Source organism: Numida meleagris, chromosome 4 (assembly GCF_002078875.1).
Source record: "Numida meleagris isolate 19003 breed g44 Domestic line chromosome 4, NumMel1.0, whole genome shotgun sequence".
In the NCBI taxonomy this organism is placed as follows: Eukaryota; Metazoa; Chordata; class Aves; order Galliformes; family Numididae; genus Numida; species Numida meleagris.
In genome coordinates, this window is record NC_034412.1 from 79,739,138 (window position 1) to 79,763,270 (window position 24,133).

Consider the following 24,133-nt stretch of genomic DNA (forward strand, 5'->3'; position numbering starts at 1 on the left):
AAAATTCTTAAATTCAGCTCAAGGCCAGCACTGGGCTTCTTACCACCCAACTTCTTAATTAAACTAAACAACTTTAACTTTGGAAAGAGCAAGGCTAACAAGAAAGGTACACTCAAAGAAGAACCCTCCCTTCACTAGCGCACCATTAATTAGGGACAAGTATCAGGAGCATTCTCAATCTAACACAGGAAGTCTTCACGTATGTTTAAACTAGACCATACTGTGCTAGATCTGTGTAAGCTACAGACAGTACTCAGTATTTCACTATATATTCATAAAAACACTGGAAAATCATTATTGTGCTGCGTTTGAATTATGCCATGCAAAGTTTAATAAGATAAATATTTTCCATCATCTCCCAGTATGCAAAGGTTAAAGACAGGAACAGAAGGTGGAAAGTGGTTTTATTTAGACTCCGCATTTACTCGAAAGATACATCCTTTGAGAAATAATGCCTTTTGTGACTTAAAGCTTACTTACAAAGATAGCGCAACATACCTTATTCTTTATGGATCAAAACTTAACTAGATTATATGCATGCCATACTTTGGAAAACAGGAAATTCTGCCTGTTAAAGCGGTAGCCTTGTCTACAGAGATGTATACAAAATAACTCACTTCAGAAAAGCCATTTACCATAAAAAGGATGAAAAGCTGATGAACCAGTTGAATAGAGCAGCCTTAAAACTTTACTAATTCTTCTCAGTCCAGCAATATGAAAAACCTAAGGAACTTTCTGCTATGAATAAAACAAGCAATTAAATTTTTTTAAAAAAATTAGAAGCTAATTAATCACTCAGTTGCACAAAATGCATACCTTGGGGGCACACAAGGATGCAAACATTTAATAACTAGCATTTTTGCTTATGCTGACTATCTAGATAACAGGACACCAATACTCATGCAAACAATCTGGGAGCTATCAGAACTGTACCAGAGATAGTCTAAAAAGTAGGTTAGTAATATAGAATAACGAAAATAAAAATATTTTAATTGAAAAAAGAATTCTTAGCATGTATTCAAAACATCTATTTTATCTCTGTACCAGAATGGCAATCAGATCATCATTATATTATAACAAACATCTGTTTTCATTCCTAGACTTATTTTTCAAAGCTCTGAAATCCTCTAAATTCCACTGACATGATTCCATTTTTGAGCAGTGAATCTGAGATACCTCTCATGAACAAACACAGCGGTACTAAATTGGGGAACTGAATTGTGTTTCATGAAATTGGAGGCATTAAAAATGCCTAATTTTAGTTTGCAATCATTTCAAGCAGTGACAAACTAATTACTAATTCACATAGTGTTATCAATACCTGAAAATTTAGGCAATATATGTGCCAGAGTGACTACAGCAACATCAAATGAGGTATACACACATATTCAAGGCAACAAGAATTTAAGGTAGCATTAACTATGAAATGTACATAGGAGCTTCCAGATACTGTTAGCAAATATTTTGAGGCTCTGCCCTATGTTCTTCAGAGCACTTGAAGATTTCCAGACTGTAATGAAGCTTTCAATAATCAAAATCAAAAATGTGCTTTATCTTTTTATTTTCTCCCTTCTTTTGATGCAATTTGACCTCCAGAATAATGAAAGACAGGGCAGGTTTGCAAAATGTTCCTGCTCTCACGAACTGCTCTGGACCCAGAAGAAATTGTCTGAAGTTAGAAACACACTGTTTAGAAATTTGCTTTTTTATTGGCTGGCACACACATCATTTTTGGTGGGTAATATGCTCAAACAATCTACGATGACCCTTAATTATGCAAATCTTGAGTGACAATAAGATCTGAAAACATAACAATTTGAAGTTCCTATATTGTCATTGGCTGTTAAATTTGCTTAATTCTAACAGATTCCTGCTTAGTAATGTTCTTTGTAAATAAGTTAAAAATAAGTTAAAAATAAGTTTTTTTAAAACTTTTTAATAATTTTTTTAGCTGTGACTTTTTATATTTTTTATAAAAAAATAAGTTAAAAATTCAAATCTCAGAAAGCTGTAAAAAACATAATGAAGTAAAAGGGAAAGAATGGTTAAAGCTTCAAAAGCATTAACTACCACAGAAGAGCATGTGTTCTGCTAAAGCCACATGAATAATCCGAAGCTCCCACTCGAATACCGCACTATTTATTTTAGTGAAATGCAAGGTAGGAAAGTATCATTTAGAACTAAAGAAAAATTCTATTTCACCACAAGAAGACTAGAAATCTGTCTATTAAGGATCATCTTTGTTTCTACCACACATACGATAAAAAGATCACATAAAGACGACTAGAGAAAAATCACCTTTGTGTAAAAATAATTCATTCCCATGTCATCCTGTAGATTCTGTTCTTTACCTATTATGTAAGTTGTACTGTAACAAAAATTAAACCAATTTGAAATGACTTGTGGAGGATTTTTTTCCCCCACATAGCCACCAATAATCACCATATCTGCTCCAGACTTAAAAATGAAAAGTTTCAAAACATACAGGCCTTATGAGGAGCGGCTGAGGGAGCTGGGATTGTTGAGTCTGGAGAAGAGGAGGCTCAGGGGAGACTTTATCGCTCTCTATAACTACCTGAAGGGAGGTTGTAGTGAGCTGGGGGTCAGCCTCTTCTCTCTTGTAACTAATGACAAGACGAGGGGGAAAGGCTTCAAGTTGCGCCAGGGGAGATTCAGGCTGGACGTTAGGAAATACTACTTTTCTGAAAGAGTGGTCAGGCGCTGGAATGGGCTGCCCAGGGAGGTGGTTGAGTCACCATCCCTGGAGGTATTCAAGAAACATTTAGATATAGTGTTGAGAGACATGGTTTCGTGGGGTTATTGGTGGTAGGTGAATGGTTGGACTGGATGATCTTGTAGGTCTTTTCCAACCTTGCTGGTTCTATGATTCTGTGATTCTACACGTCAGAAGTTTCGTTTTTACTACAAAACGATTAGGAATGGTGAAAACATTTAGGCTTCCTTCCATTTATATCTTCTTCCTCCAATATTTGATTGAAAGTTAGTCAATAAACTGAGGTCATCGTTAAGCTAATCTGCAAAAAGAAGTTCAGTTACGCCTTCAACCATCACAACTGGTTCATTCTGCTTTTCAAGATGATGCCTATAATTAAGAAATCCACCCAGCTAGACCAGAGAAGCAGCTGTACAGTGTACAATTCCATTACTGGGATGGGAGGTAAAGAAAGGACCCAGTTTAGGTCTTCAGTTATTCCTTTTGGAAAATAACAAAATAAGTAAGAACCTCCTTGAACATCAGATTACAGAATCACTGAATTGCAGGGAGTGGAAGGAACCTCCAGAGATGATCGATTCCAATTCCACTGTTAAAGCAGGTTCCCTACAATAGGTCTCACAGTTAGGCATCCAGACAAGTCTTGAATATCTCCACAGGAGACTCCACAACCTTGCTGGGCAACCTGTTCCAGTGCTCCATCACCCTTACCATAAAGAAGTTCTTCCACATGTTTGTATAGAACCTTTACTCCTTGTCCTATCGCTACGCACCACTGAGAAGAGCCTGGCCTCATCCATTTTGCCTCCCACCTCCCTTCAGGTATTTATAAATGTTAATCAGATCCCCCCTCAGTCTTCTTTTCCCCAGGCTGAATGGACTCAGGTTACTCAGCCTCTCCTCATATGAGAGATGCTCCAGGCCCCTACTCATCTTTGTGGCCCTCTGCTGGACCCCTTGGAGATCCCTGTCTTGTCTTTTTTTTTTTTTTAAACTGAGGAGCCCAGAACTGGACACAGTATTCTAAATGGGGTCTCACCAGGGCAGAGTAGAGGGGAAGGATCACCTCCCTCGACCTTCTGGCCGCGCTCTTTTTAACGCACCCCAGAGCCATTAAAGCACCACTAGAGCCATTTCAGTCCAACAGAAGAAAAACCACCCACAGAAAGAGAACCTGTTGGCAGAAACAGGCATCACTAAGTTGAATGCCACAGGCTTGCAGCATGTTACATAACTGTATCATTTATTTGGACACCTTTCATATCATCTAATCTTCATCAGACTACAGTACAACCTGAGGAATTCTGTAATGCACATCAGACCACACACTTCAGTTTCCCTAGCTTGGACTTGTGGAGGGGAAGTCAGAGAGGGACTTACCTTTTTTCATTTCCATATGATTTCTGCGCAACTTTTGCATGGAGTATTAGTACTGTTTGATCACCTCGCTCCTTAAGGTAATTTCGCATTGCTTCCCTAAAAATTAAAAGACAAAATAAGCTTTGAAAGTTCTTTTGGTTTTATTTGTAATTACAGTAACTCAAGGTCAGCTTTAGGACAAAAAAAATTCACCTGGAATTTTAATAAAAGACAACTGTCAGTATATTAATAGGTTCAAGATAGATGTGGGTTTTTTTCTAAGACAGTTGCTTCTTTTTGCTGTGCAATTATCATGTCTCAAGATAGCACCACAGCAGTGGTTTGTGGTCATTTATATTTACCACTACGTTTTCCAGAAAAAAAGAAAATATTTGTGACATAAAATCATTTCAATGCCCTTCACTACATGACTTTCAATTTCATAAAATGCCATACTGTACATATTTGATTAGGACACAAATTACAATTCATCATTATCATGAGAAACTGTATTGGCTGAAGAGAAAGGTGGGGTTGTGGGGTTTTTTTCCCCTTTTTTTTTTTTAAACTGAATTGATGCTTTTGTCACATTCCTGTCAGTTTTCTTTTGGTTATGAAGATAAGTAGAAGTTTAAATTCTTTACTGTTTGATCTAGTTTTCTAGAGAAAGGTTTCAATTTCCTGCATACAATCAAGTAAAAAAAAAAAGATTTTCTATCATTCATCATCATTTTAGTGACAGAATTCATATACAAGCTATAATTACCTCAGACACTCCAAAAGACATTCCCTAAGAGAAGTAAGAGAACAATACGCCCTATCATTCTTCTGTATATCAATCTAACTGTTCACGAGGTATCACGTCAATTCATCACCCTGGGGTTTAGCTGTGTAAGAGTGCTGACAGAACATTTTTAAGTCCCCGGAGGAGCTTTTGCGGGTTGAGCGCCAATCAGCGCACTCATCTTCGAAGTTATCAACATAGAAACAAATTCTGAATTTAATAGGAAGTTATAAATAGAGATTAAACCTTACAGAAGAGGGATTTTTTTTGCAAACTACACTCCGCTGTTGAATTCCCTTTAGACAGGTCTGAAACACCAAAACAAACCCATGCCTTCGTGTCTTTGTAAAACTTTTCCAGTGAAAAAATCCAGAAGATAAAAAGAAAATTTTGTTGAGAACTTTTCCAGAAGAAATCTCTCACACACAGTTTCATGGAGAAAAGCAAGCAGATGGGGGAACAAAGGAGGAAATTACAACCCAGCTTTGCTAATGATGTTTTGTAAACTCTTGCATTTGCCATGCCTGCCTAAGACTTGGATCAGTGTGCTAGATTCTCTGTGAACAGAGGAATATAAGAGCAAAGATCCAAATCACTGTTTGAAATTTGGACTAACTTGATCGTTGGTAAAACTGATGTTTATCCATGACAGCATGAATTGTAAGAACTGCCTCAAACTTTATAGACACACTATTTACAATCATTGTATACAAATGTTTTAAGCCATAGAACTTATTTCATTGTGAAGTTATTCTTATATGTTCTAACATATTACCTGCATTTACGTAGGTTAGCAACTTCTTATCTGACAATTTGAAATTTCCTATGAATAACACTGTCACACTAAATTAATAACATCTGTCATATTAAAAACTTTTGGCTTGACTACCATTAAACAACAGCCCAAAGCCAGCAATCCACTCACTAGAATGCCAGGTGCTACCTAGTGTTTCTTTAGCACTGTGTTAGGAACAAATTCTGTCTCTTCTACTGATCCGTTGCTACAGCATATCTGTACAATCTGAGCTCCTAGGAGAACTAGGAATGTCCCTCTCCAACTCCTCCCACTGATAGAAGAAAAACATTGCAATTCTCACAAGGCTTCTTTTGTTATTAAATCACAAACCTCTCCACAAAAGTTCCACTATTGCAGTTTACATCTTATTGCAAAAACAACTAGCTCAGTATGAACGGAAGTAGTATTTTTATTGTCAAGGAACTTGCACAACAAAATGAAAAAGAAAGTTTTGGCATTTTCTAAGAAGCACGTGCTTGAAAAAGTTTTCCTTGTTACAATGGAGAGTTGACATGACGCTGACTACATTATTAGGCTTACGGGACTGTTTACACAAAAAAAAGCAGAATAATTTCACAATAACTGAACTAAATGCCTTTAAGGGTTTACGCTTTTTTTAAAAAGCATTACAGAAAGATTGTGCTGATAAAAAAGGGTGAGTACTTCTGTCTAAAAATGCTAAAAATAGAAGAACTTAGGCTGCTTTTCCTTCTAGCTCCTCTTTATCAGTACAGACAAAGTTGATATGCTATGGCTTTCAAGGATGGCAAGCAGCTCGCAAAAGCATACCCCCATACCGCAGGAAAATGTACCTGGCATATCTAATAGCTAAAATCCTGCACATAAAACACAGAGTCACTACACTAATCAAACTCATGGCAACAGAAGTTAAATGACATGACTAAATAGTCAATTTTGTCATTGTTTTTAAGTCACAGAAGGTAAATTTTATCAGTAACTTCAGGGTGATACCAACAGGTGTTAATGCTCAAAATGAAAATCGATTTATGACTTAAACCAGTATGCTTAAATATCCCTGAAAATAGTTAGGTCAACAGGAAACAGTACTGTTTGTTCAATTGCTTTTAAGTCAGTACAGAACTATTTCGTATTGAAATCAAGTTTAACAATCACACAAGCTAACCTGAAGCTTATCCAGAAATGCAACGAAAAATATTCCCAACACAAATGCAGATGTTTTCCTGCCACACTTTACATAAAATATCATAATTTGATAGGACAAGGACAAATGGTTTCAAACTAAACGAGGGGAGATTTAGAATTGACACAAGGAAAAAGCTTTTCAGAATTAGGGCAGTGTAGCACTGGTACAGGTTGCCCAGAGCAGTGACGGATCCCCAGAGACATTCAAGGTCAGGCTGGACAGGGCTCTGAGCAGCCTGATCTAGCTGTAGGTGTCCCTGTCCACTGCAAGGACTTGGACCAGATGACCTTCCAGGGTCCCTTCCAACTCAAAGGACTCTATGATTCTATAATTTGATTCTATAATTTCATTCAAAAAAATTAGGCCAGACAAGTAATGGGTTTCCATGTCTTTATACAGCAATACTATCACATCAAACAAAAAAAATTAAAGATCTTGTGCATTGCAGAGGATTTAAAACACAGTAGCTGCTTTTGATGGGCACAGTTTGTGGCACAGAATAGTAAATGTTTGCATTGACTGTGTTATTACAGGTTGAAAAATTCTGACTACTTAACAGCATCTGGTATAAATGCTCCTCAAGCAGACAGGAACGGTTGAGGCACACTACTCCACCGTCGCTTTGATCTGAGGATGGTACTATTCCATGTTACCTCTGACTGTTCAAACTTCATCAGAAACTGGTTAAGACCACTCCGCAACAGCACTGTGTTAATTTTGCCCATACCTGGAGCATGACAGCACTGAGATAACAGCTGAATTTTTGCAGCAAAGAATGCCATTTTGTATGGCCTCACGAATCACTTTTACCCAATAAACGGTATCTGGCTCATCTCTAGTTATTTAAAACTAAGCAGATTCAAATCCTACTGAATAATCTACAATAACTGATATCTGAATTCAATACAGTTTGTAAAAAGGCATTTTGATTCTCATATTAAACTACCGACTGTTAGAATTTTTAGTTCTGGCTGCAGACTGCACAGAATAATTACATTTTTTAAAAACTTTCACATTTTAAATACTAGGATTAACAATTCACATCTTTCTCTAAACTTGCAAATCTTCTAGGGGATAGAGAAGGTAACTTGAGAATACTGTTAAAAATGAATTGCCTTAATGCTTACCTGGTGAGCCGTTTCGGTTGAGGTCGCTCTCCAAATTTCCTGAAAAAAGAAGAAGTTGTTAATTTAAAACAAAAATGTTTAGTCACAGTTTTTCAGTGAAATATTATCCCAATTTTACAATTTCTGAAAATGTACTGGTGTATTTTCTTCACAGTTTTCTAGCTAGACTATGCCTCTTTTCCACTGCTTTTCCCACAAAGGCACAGGCATTTTTTTTTTATTCGGAACAGATAACTTTGCTGAATATCCACAAAAAAAGTATTTCATTTACATGAGTTGTACACTAAGCAAGTCTTTCACTTATTTTAAAATTATTTAAAGAATTGGCTCCAGCAACTCACTCCTGACTTTTCATTACACTTTCTGCTAGTTACATTTACTTTCTCTCTGAATTGCTTTTGCAAAGTTAAGATATCACAACTATGTAAATAACTACCATAGCATTGACCAGAAGAACAGGCAAAAAGCAATTATCTACAAACAGAAATTAACAGGCCCAACTGGCAAATCGTAGTGAATTCTCATTAGAATCTTAGAAATCTGCTTCTCCTTACTACTTCTTATAAAAAAAGGATGGCAAAGCATTTCATGTACGCTCGTACAAAATTATACCAAAAAAATCTGTCTTGTGAAATGTAGCGAAGCATAAGCAAGAAATATCCTGCTATATACTGAATGCTTTTTAGTCATAAATTGTTTTCAGGCAGCTGCATTTCCTCTAGTGCTTTTATATCACTCTTGAGAGACTATGTTCTTTACACAAGCTTTCAAAAAAAGTCTCAACTAGCGTAAGATAACGAGTTCCATCAGACAGACCCATTTTCACTAACAAAAACCATCCTCAGATTAAACAAAAACCATCAGGTAAAAGACCTGCAAAGAAAAAAAACCTAAGGCTGTAGCAGCCATGTACATCTGCAATGTACATCTGCTCAACCTGCTAAGGAAGTATAACCACAAGCTAAAATGAGGACAAAGAAAAGGAAGAAAAAAAAAAGCACTTATCAGCTTTAAGACAAACATCTAACAGGCTTAGCTTAACACTTTTCTATCTAAAAATAAACCGGGGCATAAGAGAACACTTCTGCTGCCAGTGCTCGTAAATATCGCCACAACTTGCCCAGCTCTTTGATACACGGGCATATCTTTCCCTTTATGCTTCCTGCATAACGAAAAACCCACCTCTGATATTTCCCTACACCAGTGCTGGAGGCTCCCCAGGACAAGCGCTAGGACGGAGAACTTCTCCTTGCACCATTTAACCATTTGCACAGTCGATCTGTTCTGAATGACTCAATATATTCCAATTTCATTTCAGTAATTCTCCAGATGTGCAAAGTGTAAATACATTGCTAATGAAGTTTATACTGGTAAGCAAAACAATCTCTACAGAAAAGGCAGTGACAAGAACATTCAGCAGGGTTTTATGTTATTTTTCATGCCTCAAGAAATCTGTCTTGTGGTCCACTCTAAACAGAAGAATTAAATAGAGGATTAAGACAAATTAAGGTGTTTTTTTTTTTTCAGTTTAAACTACAAAATTAAATGCATCTGAACTGACTTAAGTTCCCTTCACATTTTGTTGGTGTATTGCTCACTTATTTGCCTTAAGTTAAAAGAAAACAATGATAAATTCTTGCTGCAAGACTTGCTTCTGTGTATTTTGAATTTCAAGATCTACTGGATATGTACTTTACATTTTTCTCCGTGGTATGCATCACTGCATTGTCATATTTGTAACGCAGAAAGCAAACTAAAAATCCCAAACAGCTTTGCACTTGGCAACAGTGTCAGTTACATGCACATGCAGGCGCTATGATGAGAAAGTTAGGTTCCCAGACCTTAATGCCTCCTACCATGTATCTTTTGCGGGTCTGCTGACCTTCACCCCCCAGGCACACCAGGGGCCACCGACACCTCCCCCCCGGCATCCAGCTAACGAAACGTGTGCGTGCCCCCACTCCTCCGCGCCTCTGTGGTTCCTGTCCCCTCCGAAACGTGGGAGCAGTACATATGGCAGAGGATTCATCTCTCTGTGACTCACTGACTAGACAACAGATTACCCTTAAGCTATTCTCTACAGACAAACAAAACCCTATAGATTAGCTGTCTCACTTTGAGTAGAATGACATTCTTTGTTTCCATCACTTTGCACCTTTTAATTCATAAAGAAAAAAGTTAGGAGGTGCCTACATGGATCAAAGGAGGCAATATGCACATGGTACTTGCTTGCACCCTGGCAGACGGGGACACAAGGACACCTGAAACTGCATGACAAGCAAAAACCCCAGACAAGACTGCTCGTTCTCTAAGGCAACTTCTACTCATGCACAGTTCTGGGAGCAATAGATTCATTCCCCTTGCACGTACACTAACTGTAGCCTAAAAAAAAAAAAAAAAGCACAAGTAACCTACACAGAACAGTTGCGATTACTGCAACATAATAAATCCCATCCTCTAAGTGCCAAGAGGCCCATTCCTCAGAGGCAGAGAGCGGAGGCATCGAGTGACATCACAGATGCACAGGGTCCCCTTGCAGCCCACCAACAGGACCAGAAACCAAGCTCCAATCACCAGATGCATTGCCATCAGCCACATGCCGGCTTCCCCCAGCCTGCTCGTCCAAACTCAAGTTAATGATTTCACTCTAATCACCTCGTGAACAGAGCTGCTGCCTGTAGCAACAGGAATCTTCTGAACGAATGCAAATAGAATTCAGTGAATCCTCTGCTACTCTTTCACTGTGCAAACGGAGCAAGGTAGAATAGAAGGAAGTTGCACATATTTACTGAGGTCCAATTTTCGACTCTCTAATTAAATTCAGCTACTACCTCTTCGGTAACATCACCTTACGGAATCACAGAACATCCCTAGTTGGAAGGGAACCACAAGGATCACTGAGTCCAAATCCTGGCTACACATAAGATCACCCAAAATTCAAACTTTATGTTTGAGAGTAGTCTAAACGCTTCTTCAACTCCGGCAGCTTGTTGCCCCAGAGGCCAACCACTCTGTGGTGAAGAATCTTTTCCTAATTCCCATCCTGACCCTCCCCTGACACAGCTCCACACCATTCCCTCGGGTTCTGGCACTGTCACCACAGGGCAGAGATGTTGACCAATGACCGGTCATTGTGCATCCTACCCTTGATATTAATAACCAGCACACTCCTGTACCATCCCACATACTGACATGAACCCAATACATCCCACAGCAGCCATCATCCAGGATACCAAGTTTTTAGTCACACTGTATAATGCAAGATATTTAGTAAGACATGAAACAAGACAGGAAGTATCAGGTGTACTACACAGGTTGCTCCAAAAGTAATGGAAATGATAACAGATACAATGTACATAATAACACTACTTGATGAGCAAATTCACAGCTATAAAACACTTTTGCAACACAGTCACCACCATTAGCTATGTATTTTTGCCAGCAATGAACAAGAGCCTGTATGCCACACTCAAAAATCTGCACCAGTGGAGATGTTTGCAGCTGCTAGGAAGGCATTGTTACTAGGACACTGTTGCCCACGCAGTCTGTTTTTCATCAGCATAAACAGATGGAAGACTGAAGGAGTCAAATCTGGATTATACAGTGGGTGTGGTAGGACAGTCCAGCCAAGACTGGCAATCTGCTCCATGGTCTTCAAACTGGTACGGCCTGGCATTACCGTGTTGCAAAACAAAGGTTGTCTTTTTCTCTGGCCTGACTCTGGAAGTTCAGCTTAGTCAGCTTTGTGATGCAGTGGTCAGAGTTGGTGGTTTGTTCAGCTACCACGAAACCCAAAAGGATCTCCCCTTTCCTATCCCAGAAGTCAGTGCTTTACCTGCTGAGGGCTGTCTTGAACTTTCTCTTCAGTGGAGAATTCAAATGTCACCACTCCATGGACTGCTGTTTTGACTCAGGCTTGTAGTGGTAACACCATGTCTCATCACTGGCAATGGTGTGATCCAGGAAACTGTTACCTTCAGCCACCTTTTGGTTTAATAGGTCCCAACAAACTTGCAAACAGTGTTTTTTCAGTTCCGGTATGAGTATTCACAGGACCTGGCACAAAGCTTGTGATATTTCAATGTTGTCACAGTTTCCAACACACTGAAGCCAACACTTAGCTACACACACAGTTGCCTGGACACAAACCACCTATACACGCCGATGAGCTGATGGAGACACTCTCCATTCTTTGGTGCGCACAACCATCAAGAACATGATTTGTCCTACACATCACTGTCACCACTGCTGAAACACTCCACCCATCATCTCACTGTGCTGACATCCATTGTTCAGTCTCCATAAACATTCAGCAAGAGCTGATGAATCTCTGTCAGTGCCAATTTTTCCACATAGCAGAATTCAATGACACACCTTTGCTTCATATACACTTCCACGTCAGACGCCACTTCCATGTCAGACTGCCCCTCTGCTGCCATCTGTCACACGGCAACAAAACATAACGGAACATCGGTGGGAAGGTTCAACCTTTATAGTCATACAACCAATATCTGCCTGTGACATCATAAGCCAACATCGTAAAATAGGAGGCATTGCTTTCAGACTTTCAGAGCAGCTCTCATACACTTAATTGTTCTTCTGGTTTGCTCTTTTCGTACGTTTTCAATTTGCTATAGATACTTGTATTAACAATACAACCAGAAGTGAAAAAACTACCAGCAACTGCCATGCAGAAGGCTTTTTTTATTTTTGTGATGCTAAGAATTTGAAAGCGCAAGGAACACATTATCTGCAGGTTAGTGCTAAATGACAGACACTGTACAAGCTACGAGCACCGTTATTTCAACTTTACATATTTGACTGGCACGTTGAAATCTGAGCCAGTTCAGTTATTTCAAGGGTACCTGGCAAACTTGACAGCGATAGCAGTATTTTTCTCATTTAGGATTTTTCTGGGATTTCACTTTTCTGGGATTTCTTTTTATATTCAGAATTTCTCTTACCCCTCTTTGTTTACACCTTGAAAACATGCAGATTGATGGATAAAAAAAATATGCTGGAAACTACAAATGTATCTTTTTTTTTTCCTCTAGTGGTTATTAAACAAGCTAAATATATGCAATTTGAAGATTTAATTATAAGCTACACATAATTGAATGTTCATCTTTCAGCTTTACTATCCACAACTAAGTCCTGTCTCAGGTGTGCTGTACTGAAATGCCTGACACACAGGCAAGTTACCACTACAATTCACAAAACTAATTCAGTGCAAACTCTTTTCCTAACATATTGCATTGCAAACATGAGCAGGAGCATTAGGCTTGCCGTAATCTGCTGTTGCACCTGTTCAAACAATTATTTTCCCAGTTCAGTATTTTCTCCAACCACCACTTTATTTCTATTACTTCATGTATTTTACTCATGACACTTTGCATAAATTAATTTCACTAGCGCATTCTGCACTACAGAAATAACTGCTTATACATCATGACCCAAATAATTCTTTTCAAATTTATCTTTTACATTTAGCAACTCCCAGTTTCCCACTACTTAAACTTCTCCACTGAGAAGTAAATTGCAAGTAATGGGAAATAAACTTACTCTCTTTACGTGCTACACCTGCCTATCTCTCAAATAACTATGGGAATAAAGAAGTGCACTGATATTAACCTTGTTTTCCTCAAGTTTTAATATTCTCAGATCAGGTAAAACATGACACAAAATACATGGTACATTTCAAATGTTTTCAGAAAATATCAGTATGTCAAATCCTATTTGGAATCCCTTGCTCAGATACATCACATTACATAGTTTTCTACTGCTGATGGAATGGGAAATTCCAGTGTTTCTAGCATCTACACAGGAGCACAAACACAAAGAAAATCTATCTGTTCCTCTATGACTCTACTAACAGCTCCCAACTTCTGTCATGCAATCTTTCTGTTCCTAACTTTAACTGTTCTGATCCCCCCTCCCCGACTCAGTGACTGCACTTCAAGGCTTTGGAAGGAAAAATAATTAATTAAAATCAACTACCTTCTGCCATTTGGAAGAACAAAACTATGAAAAGATCCCTGCTGTTCCAACCTCAACTTTGACTGAAAACTCGTGGTCACTAAACTGCTCGAGCATCCTCATGCCTAGAATATGAAACTTCACATTTTTCTATCACCGGCTCTTCACTAAGAACAAACTTTTTTTACAGCCTCTGAGAAAGTCCATTCACCTTTATTTACTGAGCTTGTTAGCTTTCAAAAAAGTATTCCCACAACAATCAGATTGAGGCAAACTTCAGCAATTTGCCTTAAGAATTCTGCCTTCACTTAGCCTACAGTCTGACACACTTTTTGGCATACAGCATGAATGTCATGGATCTTACAGTAAATAATGGTCTCCAGAGAGGGAAAAAGCAAAAGGGAGCTGTCAAATTTAAATACAGTAGGAATAACAGCTGAGCAGAAAGCGAGTATACTGGTGAGGCCAGTTGGGGGGGGAATATTGGGAAGAGAATTGAGTATGGGAAGACACGAGCAGCAAACTGAGATTTGCTAGGAGAGAAAAGGCCTGAGAAGCACACTGTGGAAAACGAGGCACCAGAAGAGCATTATTGAAAATAAAAGCAAAACACTTGACTTACCCTGAAGTACCCAAAAACACACGATAGCAGATATCCATGTGGTGATACTTGCATGAGCAACTCTTTATTTTTGCCTCATGCAAGAATCTTCACGGGTATTGTAGGTTAACCCCAGCAGGGAGCTAAGCACCACACAGCTGCTCACTCTCTTCCCCCAACTCCCAGCAGAATGGGGGAAGAGGAAAGGAGGAATAAGAAGCAAGAAAACTTGTGGGCTGTGATAAATATTGTTTAATAAATGAAGGAAATGTAGAGGAAGACTGAAAGAAAACAAGAGAAGCCACGCAAAGACAATCACTTGCCACCTCCCACAGGCGGATGGATGGCAAGCTCCCACACAAAAGGTGGCCGAACTGCCTAAGCCCCCCTTCTCCCTTCCATTGCTGAGTGACATTTTGTAGTATGGAATACATCTTTAGTTAGTTCAACTCATCTGCTTGCTCATGTTCTCTCCCAGCCTCTTGCATACTCTCAGTCTGTGAAGCTGGGTAAGCAGGAGGAAGGCCTTGATGCTGTGCAAACACCGGTCAGCAACAGCTAAAGCACTGCTGTGTTATCAGCACTGTCTTGGTCACAAATCCAAAACACAGCACCATACCAGCTGCTAGGAAGAAAATTAACTCCAGCCAAGCCAGACCCAGTACAAGGGGAAAACTAAAGGAAAACCACATGCTCTCTGCACAGGAACTAAATGCAAGATTTTGAACAAGCACAAAGTGCCAATTCATTGGTAAAGTTTCACTCCCAAATGTCCAGCTGTCAAACCATTTCCAACTGGACCTTCAAACCTGTTGGTGTTTTAGACTGGTACAGCAAAGGCCTACCGTTTTTCCTGAAGAGGAAAACTAATTTTTTTATTTGTCTGGCTCTATGACAGCATGTATCACAGCACTTGCAGAACGTTTCAGAGGAACTCTTTAATAAGCTATAGGAGATGGCTGTAATCTCTCAGTATGGATTCTGGAAGTAATCCACAGACAAGGGTACAGAAGGAACCCTACCCAAAGAAAGTTATCCCATGGCTGTTTAATACAACAGTTCCAGCTCCTGAAGGACAAACCTCTCAACACTGTCAGACATAAAATACAACAATCACTAATCCAGGACAGCATAAGGCCCAGAAACTGATTAAGTGGTAAGTCTCACTTGCCTTAAACAAAGCTGTCAAATAATTGGCTTTGAGACACGTACAGGGTACTTACTAAGGGGATAGTGATGACTAAGAATACCAAATTAAATACATAAAGAAAGTTTTACTTCCTCAGAGGAGGTCTGGGGGAAACAAGGCTTGAAATAGGAGGAAGCTAATTAAAAGATCTTCAGATTTTTATAACATCTCTAGAGACGTTACAGAATGCACCAGACAAGCCAGAAAGAACGAACCTAAGAAATTACAACCTCTGCTCTCCAACAACGTGAAGTGACGATGAAGTCTGATGAGAGGTTAAAGTTAAGTGCCAGCAACTCTGATTTCTGTGGAATAGGTGGTACCCCAAAAGCCATTAAATGTGACAAGAGGGGGGTAAGAAACACTTCATAAAGGTTAAGCAGTATACTGCAATCTATACGGCAACACTCAACTACTCTAGGTCAGCCCCATTTTGTCTTTACACATTTCTACCTTCTACCTGTGCGAATTTCTACATTTACTACTTACAACATCTTAAGCTGCACCAACAGTATAAGAAAAAACAGCAGATGTAGGTTTAAAAACACACGATTTTTTTTCTTAGAATAAATCTATTTTCCTGTGCACTTGTTTCTGGGAAGACAATATGCAAATACTGAAAATATTTCTCTGCATTCACCTACACAATCATATTTTCTCACAGACATTAGAATACAACTCCCTAGAGAAAAGATCATCTATCACTAGAAAGCAATATTCCATCTGTTGGTTTCACAGACACAAAGAGAATTCCTAGGTATTAAAAGATGGCCATTTGTGATCCTGCATAAGATGGCTTATAGAAAAGAATACAAATTTTATACAGTGGTTTCTTCTACGATTGGACTGTTAATTACACACGAAATATATCTGTTGATTCACGTCATTTTTAATGTTTGCTGTTGGTGGTACCTGATTTGATTTCTGTAAGGCCACCTCATTTCTACTGATTATTATTAATTAGGTTGGTAATGGAGCATTGTTATGAATTACCAACTCAGAAAGTAATGTTTCGGAGGATTAACACCAAAAAAAAACCCAACAATTCAGTCACCCAGAAGGACAGAATTTTTAAGTGATTAATACAAAAGACAAAACTGGATACATAACTCAGTCAAGCTGGACAAAAACACAAGTAGTTAATACTATTCATTCTCAAATAGAACATTTCACACTTAACTTTTACATGGATGGGAACAGCAAATAAATGAATAATAAAAATGGCTAAAACAAAGATCTTCTGAAGGAAAATTTTATCTTCTCTAAAACAAAAATATGTTCACTATCCACAGGTCAGATCACGAAGTGAAAGAAGGTTGTACTACCAGTAACATCCAGTGCTAAAAAAACAACACACTAGAATCATCAACTACCAAGAAAGAATCAAAACAAAATTAAGACTGTTAGAAGACAGGACAGAAAAATTTATTTTCTCAGTCACTCTGCAGCCCACGATTCCACGCATCCTTACTATTCAGAGTTCCACACAGATTCAACTTTTCTCACCCCTCAACATCTCGCATGCATTTTTCCTCTGCTCTCCACTGATCTTGGTAGTTCGTCACCACATCAAGCTATATAGCCTAGCATGACTTACCTACACCGTGGCTTTATCTACACAGCATTTTAGAGAAAGGAGTGTTTCATTCCTTAGACTACTCATACCTTGAACGTGTTATGCTCTTCTATTATTTCCTTTCACTTTGCAGAACCACAGATGTCATTGCTGTGCTACTTCCTCAATGAAAATATTGCCTTGGCCATTATTCAGTTCCGTGAAAGACGCATAAGACACTGAAGACTCATTACTTTGCAGTAATGTGTGCACCTTAAGAGTGTTTCTTTCTTTTGCTAAGAACATACTTAGATAGATTTATGTAATAAGACATAACTAACTAAAACCGCAGATATACGATGCATTTCAGAGGCTCTTATTTCTTCAATAAGATCACATACATGAGGTACAGCTGAAAGAGTGACATCTGTCTTCCCTGTTGCTCCCTCCAGGTGCAACGGTGTTCAGAAGCCCCATCCCTCAGAGCTGCCGCAGTCATCAGCACCAGGCTTTCCTCAGCCACACAGCAAGCCCCAGGCTAGCACGCCATTCAGGGCCAACATAAGAACCAACAGCATCGCAAGGTCATCAGCAGTCTCACACTTCCAGCAATCAGCAGTACTTAAGCCCTGAATCCCAATAGGAAGTCTGCCGTCATGCCCTGAATCCCAATAGGAAGTCTGCCATAATAAATGACGCTATGAAGACTTTGCTCTAAAGATCAGGAGTTTGACCTACTTTTAAAATCAACCACAGTTTCCACGTACACATATAACATACAAACAAACAGAAAAACTCAGAAAACTTGCTTTGAAATTCTACTCATCCAATCTACTCTCTCTTCCTATCCACCCTAGGAAAGGAGATAAAATTAATCAAAACCTCACCACTTGACAATGTTTAAGAGATGTGAACAACACTAGCATTTCTACTTCTCCTGAAGTCCTCTTCTCCCTTGCAAAGAGCACCCAATGGGCGGTCCAGCTATGTGATCTGGCTCATTGGCAGCAAGAAGCACATCAGCCCTGAAGTCACAAAACCAGAAGGATTTTTGACTGACACACTAAGCATTCCCTCTCTTGAAGGAAATGAAAAAAGACCCACCTGCTCCAGGGTGAATGCCACCAACCACGCACTCTCACATCTCTGTACTGCATGATCCCGTACTGCTCTGAATCCTTACCGAGTCCTCAAGCACAGGGAACATGTTATGTGTATGAAACAAGTCTTCTACTGTACAGCACTATATACACTTCTGGCACTGTATCAAATAATAGGACATAAAATACAATAGAAAAAATGGTTCATTTAGTCACGCCCTCTCACTGGAGGTCACTGGTTCAATTAGAAACTCCCTCTCCCTTTTCTGACCTGCTTTCATCCTCCCACATTGCTTTCATTATTGTCCTCTCTCATTTCCAGTCCCCATAAAAAGAAAATCACGGAACTACAACTGCAATCTAAATACAGCTTGCACTGTCATCAGTGAACAGGCTAACTTCTAACCAACTTAGAAAAGTAAGCAAATTCACCAGTTTATACTAGTCAAGCTACATTTAGAAATAAAAACACTTCATCCAGTAAACCATGATTTCTCATGATTCTAAAAAATCAAAGGTCTAGTCCAAGATACTTCAATCAAGACAGGACTCACACAAGTGTGCCACAATAAGGCAAGAAAATCAGTAACACCATCTTATTCAAGAAGAAAGCGACTAAACCTATTTCAGTAGATGTATTTTCCCTGCTTTGATTTTTGCTGTAGGTACTTGTTGGCAAGAACCTACAATAGCTCAAAAATCTCAAGTATACTAAAGAAGTTAGAAATTATCAACTTAAAGCATGTCGTTAAAACAGCAGGATGGTGCAAAGTGTAAGAAACATCATTGAAAATGACTCCATTTGTAAAGATTCCATTAAATACACATACTATTTCCTTTTGACCAATTCCCCTGATGTTGGCTCAAATGCTTGTGGAAAACTGCAGATCTGCACGCGCTTACCTTAGCAGCTGAAACAGTTACCAGGTTAAAAACAATCAGCATGCCAACAGAATCTGTCTCTAAAATATGATATAATTTGGCTCAGCTATATTGCAACTGCACAATATAAGGCTAATTAGTTTTTTATCTTCATCCACTCAAAAGTGACCGTTAAGAAAAAATAAAATTCGTGCATGTAGTTGACACAATTAGCCACTAAAATAATAGTAAACTGCTAATATAAGAATAGTCTGAAGCACAGTTCCACATTCACAGCTTTCAGTGACAACTACTTTGCTAGAGTACAGTGCTTAGGATTCTTTTCCCTCCAGCCCTGTAAATTTCCCACTGTATCTCACCTTGCATATTATCTGCAAACACATATTTCAGAGAGGTTGATTTTTATTTCTAAAGAAAGTGATTCTATGTCCCCTACTAAAAAATAATTCAAGTTCACAGCTGGCCTTTAATAACGACAACAAAACCAATCAGATCTCTTGTCTTTTTAATAAAGTAACTAAATACGGTAAGAACACAGCTAATGAGAAATAAAACAGCGCTGTTTATGGCTAATAACTGACCAAAATCACAAACAAACACGATTTAGTCTGAAGCAGAATAGTTTTAGATGCATGAGGAATCCATTTTTAAAAACCTACTGATTGTTGCTTCTGATGCTTAATACTTGACAAAAGTCACAAATTAGACTCAAAACAATACTTTTTGAAACTATGTTCCTGACAGTATAGGAACCTTCCTCTGTGTTACAGTACCTGAGGCTTTGCTCAACTTCGCTTTCTTTCCCTGTCTGAATCAAAGTCTGCAGTGTCCAGAGAACAGCTTCCTCTCTCTAAACAGACCCTCCAGCCCATCCCTAGCTGGGTGAGCAGCATTCATATCTGTGCAGAAGGCAACTTATGAAAAATAATAGTTAAAAAGAAAAAGCACAAAACAGAAGGTTTATGGTTTTCTTTGAATTGCCACTTCACAGTAATGCCAAAAGTACCTCGCAGAAGCAGAAATTGTGAATGACTTCGCAAGGAAGTGGTAAAGAACCATACCAAACTTAAAAAGGAGGAAGATCCTCAAAAAGCCAGCCTAACCTCACTAACCATAAAGGCATGCATGTATTTCTTTTGAACAGGTCTTGATGAAACAAGTGGTTCTTGACAGGGAGAGTCATTGGTCAGCTCAAAATTCCTAATTACTGCTCTATAAAATAACAAGTTAATAACCCTTCTGTGTGCTTTTTCTTACACCCTATACTACATAAGCAAAGGATTTTCATTATTTCAGCAACTGCTTCCTATCGGTACAGGACCAAAGAGAACACACTAATCTGTCTCTAAGGGGCTTATGGTGTCCCTGGCTGCCAGGACTGCTCCAATCCCCTCAACCAGCTTCCACCACACCACCTGCAGAGCTCAGCCCTTCCCAGGGAGCCAGCTCAGCCCACCCATCTGTCACACCCTAATGCACTGGGAAGCAGGAGGCAGAAGGGAGAACAGCAGTTTGGGTTGCATAAAGCTGTTTGGTCATCTCAACAAGCTCAACTTTTACAGAAGCCAAAGAAGAAGATACTGTAACTCTCATAGAAAAGAACTGCGTGCAAGAAAATAAAACACAGAATAATTATGTTACCTAGAAGTTAAAAAACATGTATAAACTACAGTATTTTGAGTGACTCCAATCAGTTGTTAAAAACCAAGAAAGAAAGTTAACCCTTTTGAAAAGGAAAATGACTTGCAGAAAACAAGCCCTAAACATAATTAAGAGATCTTATTAGTGGACTAACACCCTTAGCTGAAGTTCAGCTTAGCATAGGATAGGACTGTCACCCAACTGCAACCAAAACTTAACGCAAAATGAGTGAAGTGTACTAACATCTTTACAGTCTCAGCAAGCCCATCGACAAGTTCTTCAGTGACAGCTGAAGTTAGTACCATCTCAAATGCTTCTCTATTAGGCCAGCATGAGCAGACATCTACTCACGTCTCAACTGCCCCAAGTGCCAGCTAGACCTTGGCTTCACAACAGCTGCACTGTTCTGTCACTACCAAGCACACGTCTCACCAGCTAGCTTCCCTGCAGCTACCCTTACCTTCCCACACACACCCAACACAGCACCTGACATAGCTTCCCACAGATTGATTCAAATTCAGCCCAAAAACTCCTGGGGAGGGGAGAGATGGGAAGCAGGGAGACAAGCGAGCTTTACCGATTCAGCAGGAATGCACTAAGCAGTAGCACCAACCACAGCGTAGCCAACAGGAACAGCAAGAGGAGAATGTGACCTCCCAGGAGAAAGCTGGTACAGACCATTTTAATTATATTTTAAATTATGTAATAGAAAAAAAAAAGAATTTGTACATTGCGTTTACTGATCTCACTTTAGGAACTGTAAGCTCTGACCATGATACAACATACAGTGCTCAACCCACCAAAGCCAAGTTTCAAGAGCTGTTTACAGAAGTCTTTACTGTACTTTCATACTTCTCAAGAACACCTTTGGAATATACCCTACCGTCTCCTTGCTCCAGCAAATCAGTCAGCTACGTCAACATTTTATGTTTTAGAAGCTTTTGGAAAAACTAAACAAACCGACAACAAAGAAAACCACACATCATCATCATTAGTCTGTTTCCTCTCTTTTTCATTTCTTTTCCTCCTCCAACTTCCACACTGCAGTAATCCTTCCAAATATAAAATGGAAGCAGCTCCTCCTATTCATTAAAAGAAAATTACTGCAGTTATGTAAGCATACTTCTATGCAGCTATGTCTCATTCACTGCTTCTAGGTTTGTAGAACAATTCATAAATAATTATCAGTGTTAAATCAGAGAACAGGTATCAGCTCATAAGCAAGTTTTCATGCACAGTTTTCTCCAAATTGTCAAATAAAATCAGCCTCTTCAATAGATGTGATGACACAGAACCTGTGAAGACGCATACTTTTTTTTTTTTTTTTAAACAAAGCTGTAGTTGGCACCAGCCTGCTTTACAAAATTACAGGTTTTCCTAGATTTCAGACATTTTCTTATTGCATCACTCAGGAATTATGTGGTTACACTAACATTAACTGGGCGCAGTTGCAAAATGAGCTGTCAGTATCCCAGAATTAATCAATCTCAAGCATATTGTTTCGTAATTAAGCTTATGAATACTTCAACCCATGAATATAAAAACAGCAGCAATAAACACACATTCCAGAAAAGAGGGAGAATTAGAGGCTCTTTTTCACTTTCTAGGACAGCTAAATCATGCAGAGGCCATTCTTTGTCAATCTCACACTGTGCTTGTGCTAGCAGTCTACAACCAGGGGGCATTTTATACAAACAGAGTATTCTTTAACCTTTAATGTCACACAAGATGGCAAAATTAGGTGCTAGTCCACCTGCAATCTATAAAACTGCATTTTAATAATAAACATTTTAATAGATCTGAAAGCCTTGGTGTTTGTTTGTTGAATTGACTCACTGGTAAATTAAGTCATCAATTCAGACTTCAACTACTGCCATGGCAATAATAAAGGAGTGTTCCCACACAGGAAAGAGACAAACTCATATTCCTGTTAAACAAATACTTGACTTTTGAAAGAAAAGGAGAAAGTGGGCATTTATTAAAAAAAAAAAACCACAAACTCATTTCTGTTCAAATAAGCTAGAAGCGACTTTCAATTGCTGCTGTTCTAAACTGCATAACTCATTTTTAAAAACAAACTACTAGAGAAATAAAACCTCCACAATGTCTGCCATCAAATACAGTAATATTTTTTATAACTGTTATTGTAAATGGGTCAGTGATTACTGAACAGGGCGATTAAACTGACACTCCAAAAATACACTTTTATTCCTTATCACAGTACGTTTATAATAATCACATGAAAAGTTTAGATTATGTGTCCGAGACGTCAGCACACTAACACCTTCTCTTCCTTTCCTCTGGCATTATAGTATTGCAGTTCTCTTACACAATTAAACACATTTCTCTTGTGCCAAATAGCTTTTATGGGTATTTTTCATAAGAAAAAGAATCTGCAGAGCACAAAATGCAGAACAGTTATTATTGTCCATTTTTTTAAATGGAAATTGTGTGAATCATACTTAATTCAAGTAGGCTTGCTTTTCAGGTTTGTCGAGTTTAAACTCCACACAGATGCAAATTACCGGTAAAACTTCTCCCTGAATCTTAATGAGGTACATTATAAACTATGAAGCCAACTTGAAAACAAGAATGTTTTTGACATGAATTTTACCAGACCGAGGTATTCTAAGCCATGAGTAGTACACTACAAGGAAGCTTTACCCAACAGTACTTAGATTCCACATGATCTTGCGCCTGGGTCTGCCACGACACAGATTTCCCAGAAAAATGCTTGTGCTGGCACAGATTTGCATGGAAGGATTTTACTGCATGATAAGCGTGCCTAAGCAGCGCTGCGAAGGCTCCCAACTGCTGAGCTCTGAACCCAACCTCTTTTCAAAACATTGTCTCATCCTTTCAAGTACATTCAGGCCAGAAGGGAAAGTAAATTGTCAAAACTGTTTTGAAGTACAAAACCACCAAATTTAAGAAGGCATTTTAGTTAGCAGCTACCACTACCTTGCTTGTACTTTGACTGGCTCAAAAATGATAGCCAGCAGGGGAATGCCAAGTGTGTAGTGTGTGGAATGTGCTACTCGATGGTGAAATTTTCCTTCTGCCATTCCTGCTTACTGCTGCTCCAAACAGGGCAGATTGAGCTCTCAAAGAAAAACGGGAATCATGGACAAATGCAATAATTAAGGGCCAGAAATCAGGCATGAAAGCTGAATTCCTGAGTTGAAGTGTACAGATGCCCATGCAGCCAAGATAAATGAGCAGAA

General features: G+C 38.8%; 1 protein-coding gene across 9 annotated transcripts in view; it reads right to left on the reverse strand.

Annotated features, from left to right (window-relative positions):
- Window positions 1-24,133, reverse strand: part of RBPJ (recombination signal binding protein for immunoglobulin kappa J region) — a 147,652-nt gene that overhangs the window by 20,453 nt on the left and 103,066 nt on the right. For 6 of the 9 annotated variants that reach the window (XM_021394357.1, XM_021394358.1, XM_021394353.1 and 3 more), the window contains exons 2-3: window positions 7,966-8,004; window positions 4,115-4,210 (exon numbers count right to left, since the gene is read on the reverse strand). In XM_021394357.1, the coding sequence (XP_021250032.1) occupies window positions 4,115-4,210; window positions 7,966-8,004 (135 nt within the window). Of the gene's footprint in view, window positions 1-4,114; window positions 4,211-7,965; window positions 8,005-11,800; window positions 12,256-12,339; window positions 12,420-14,563; window positions 14,711-24,133 lie in introns of those variants that run through there. The other 3 variants (XM_021394355.1, XM_021394354.1, XM_021394361.1) reach the window with 3 other exon arrangements.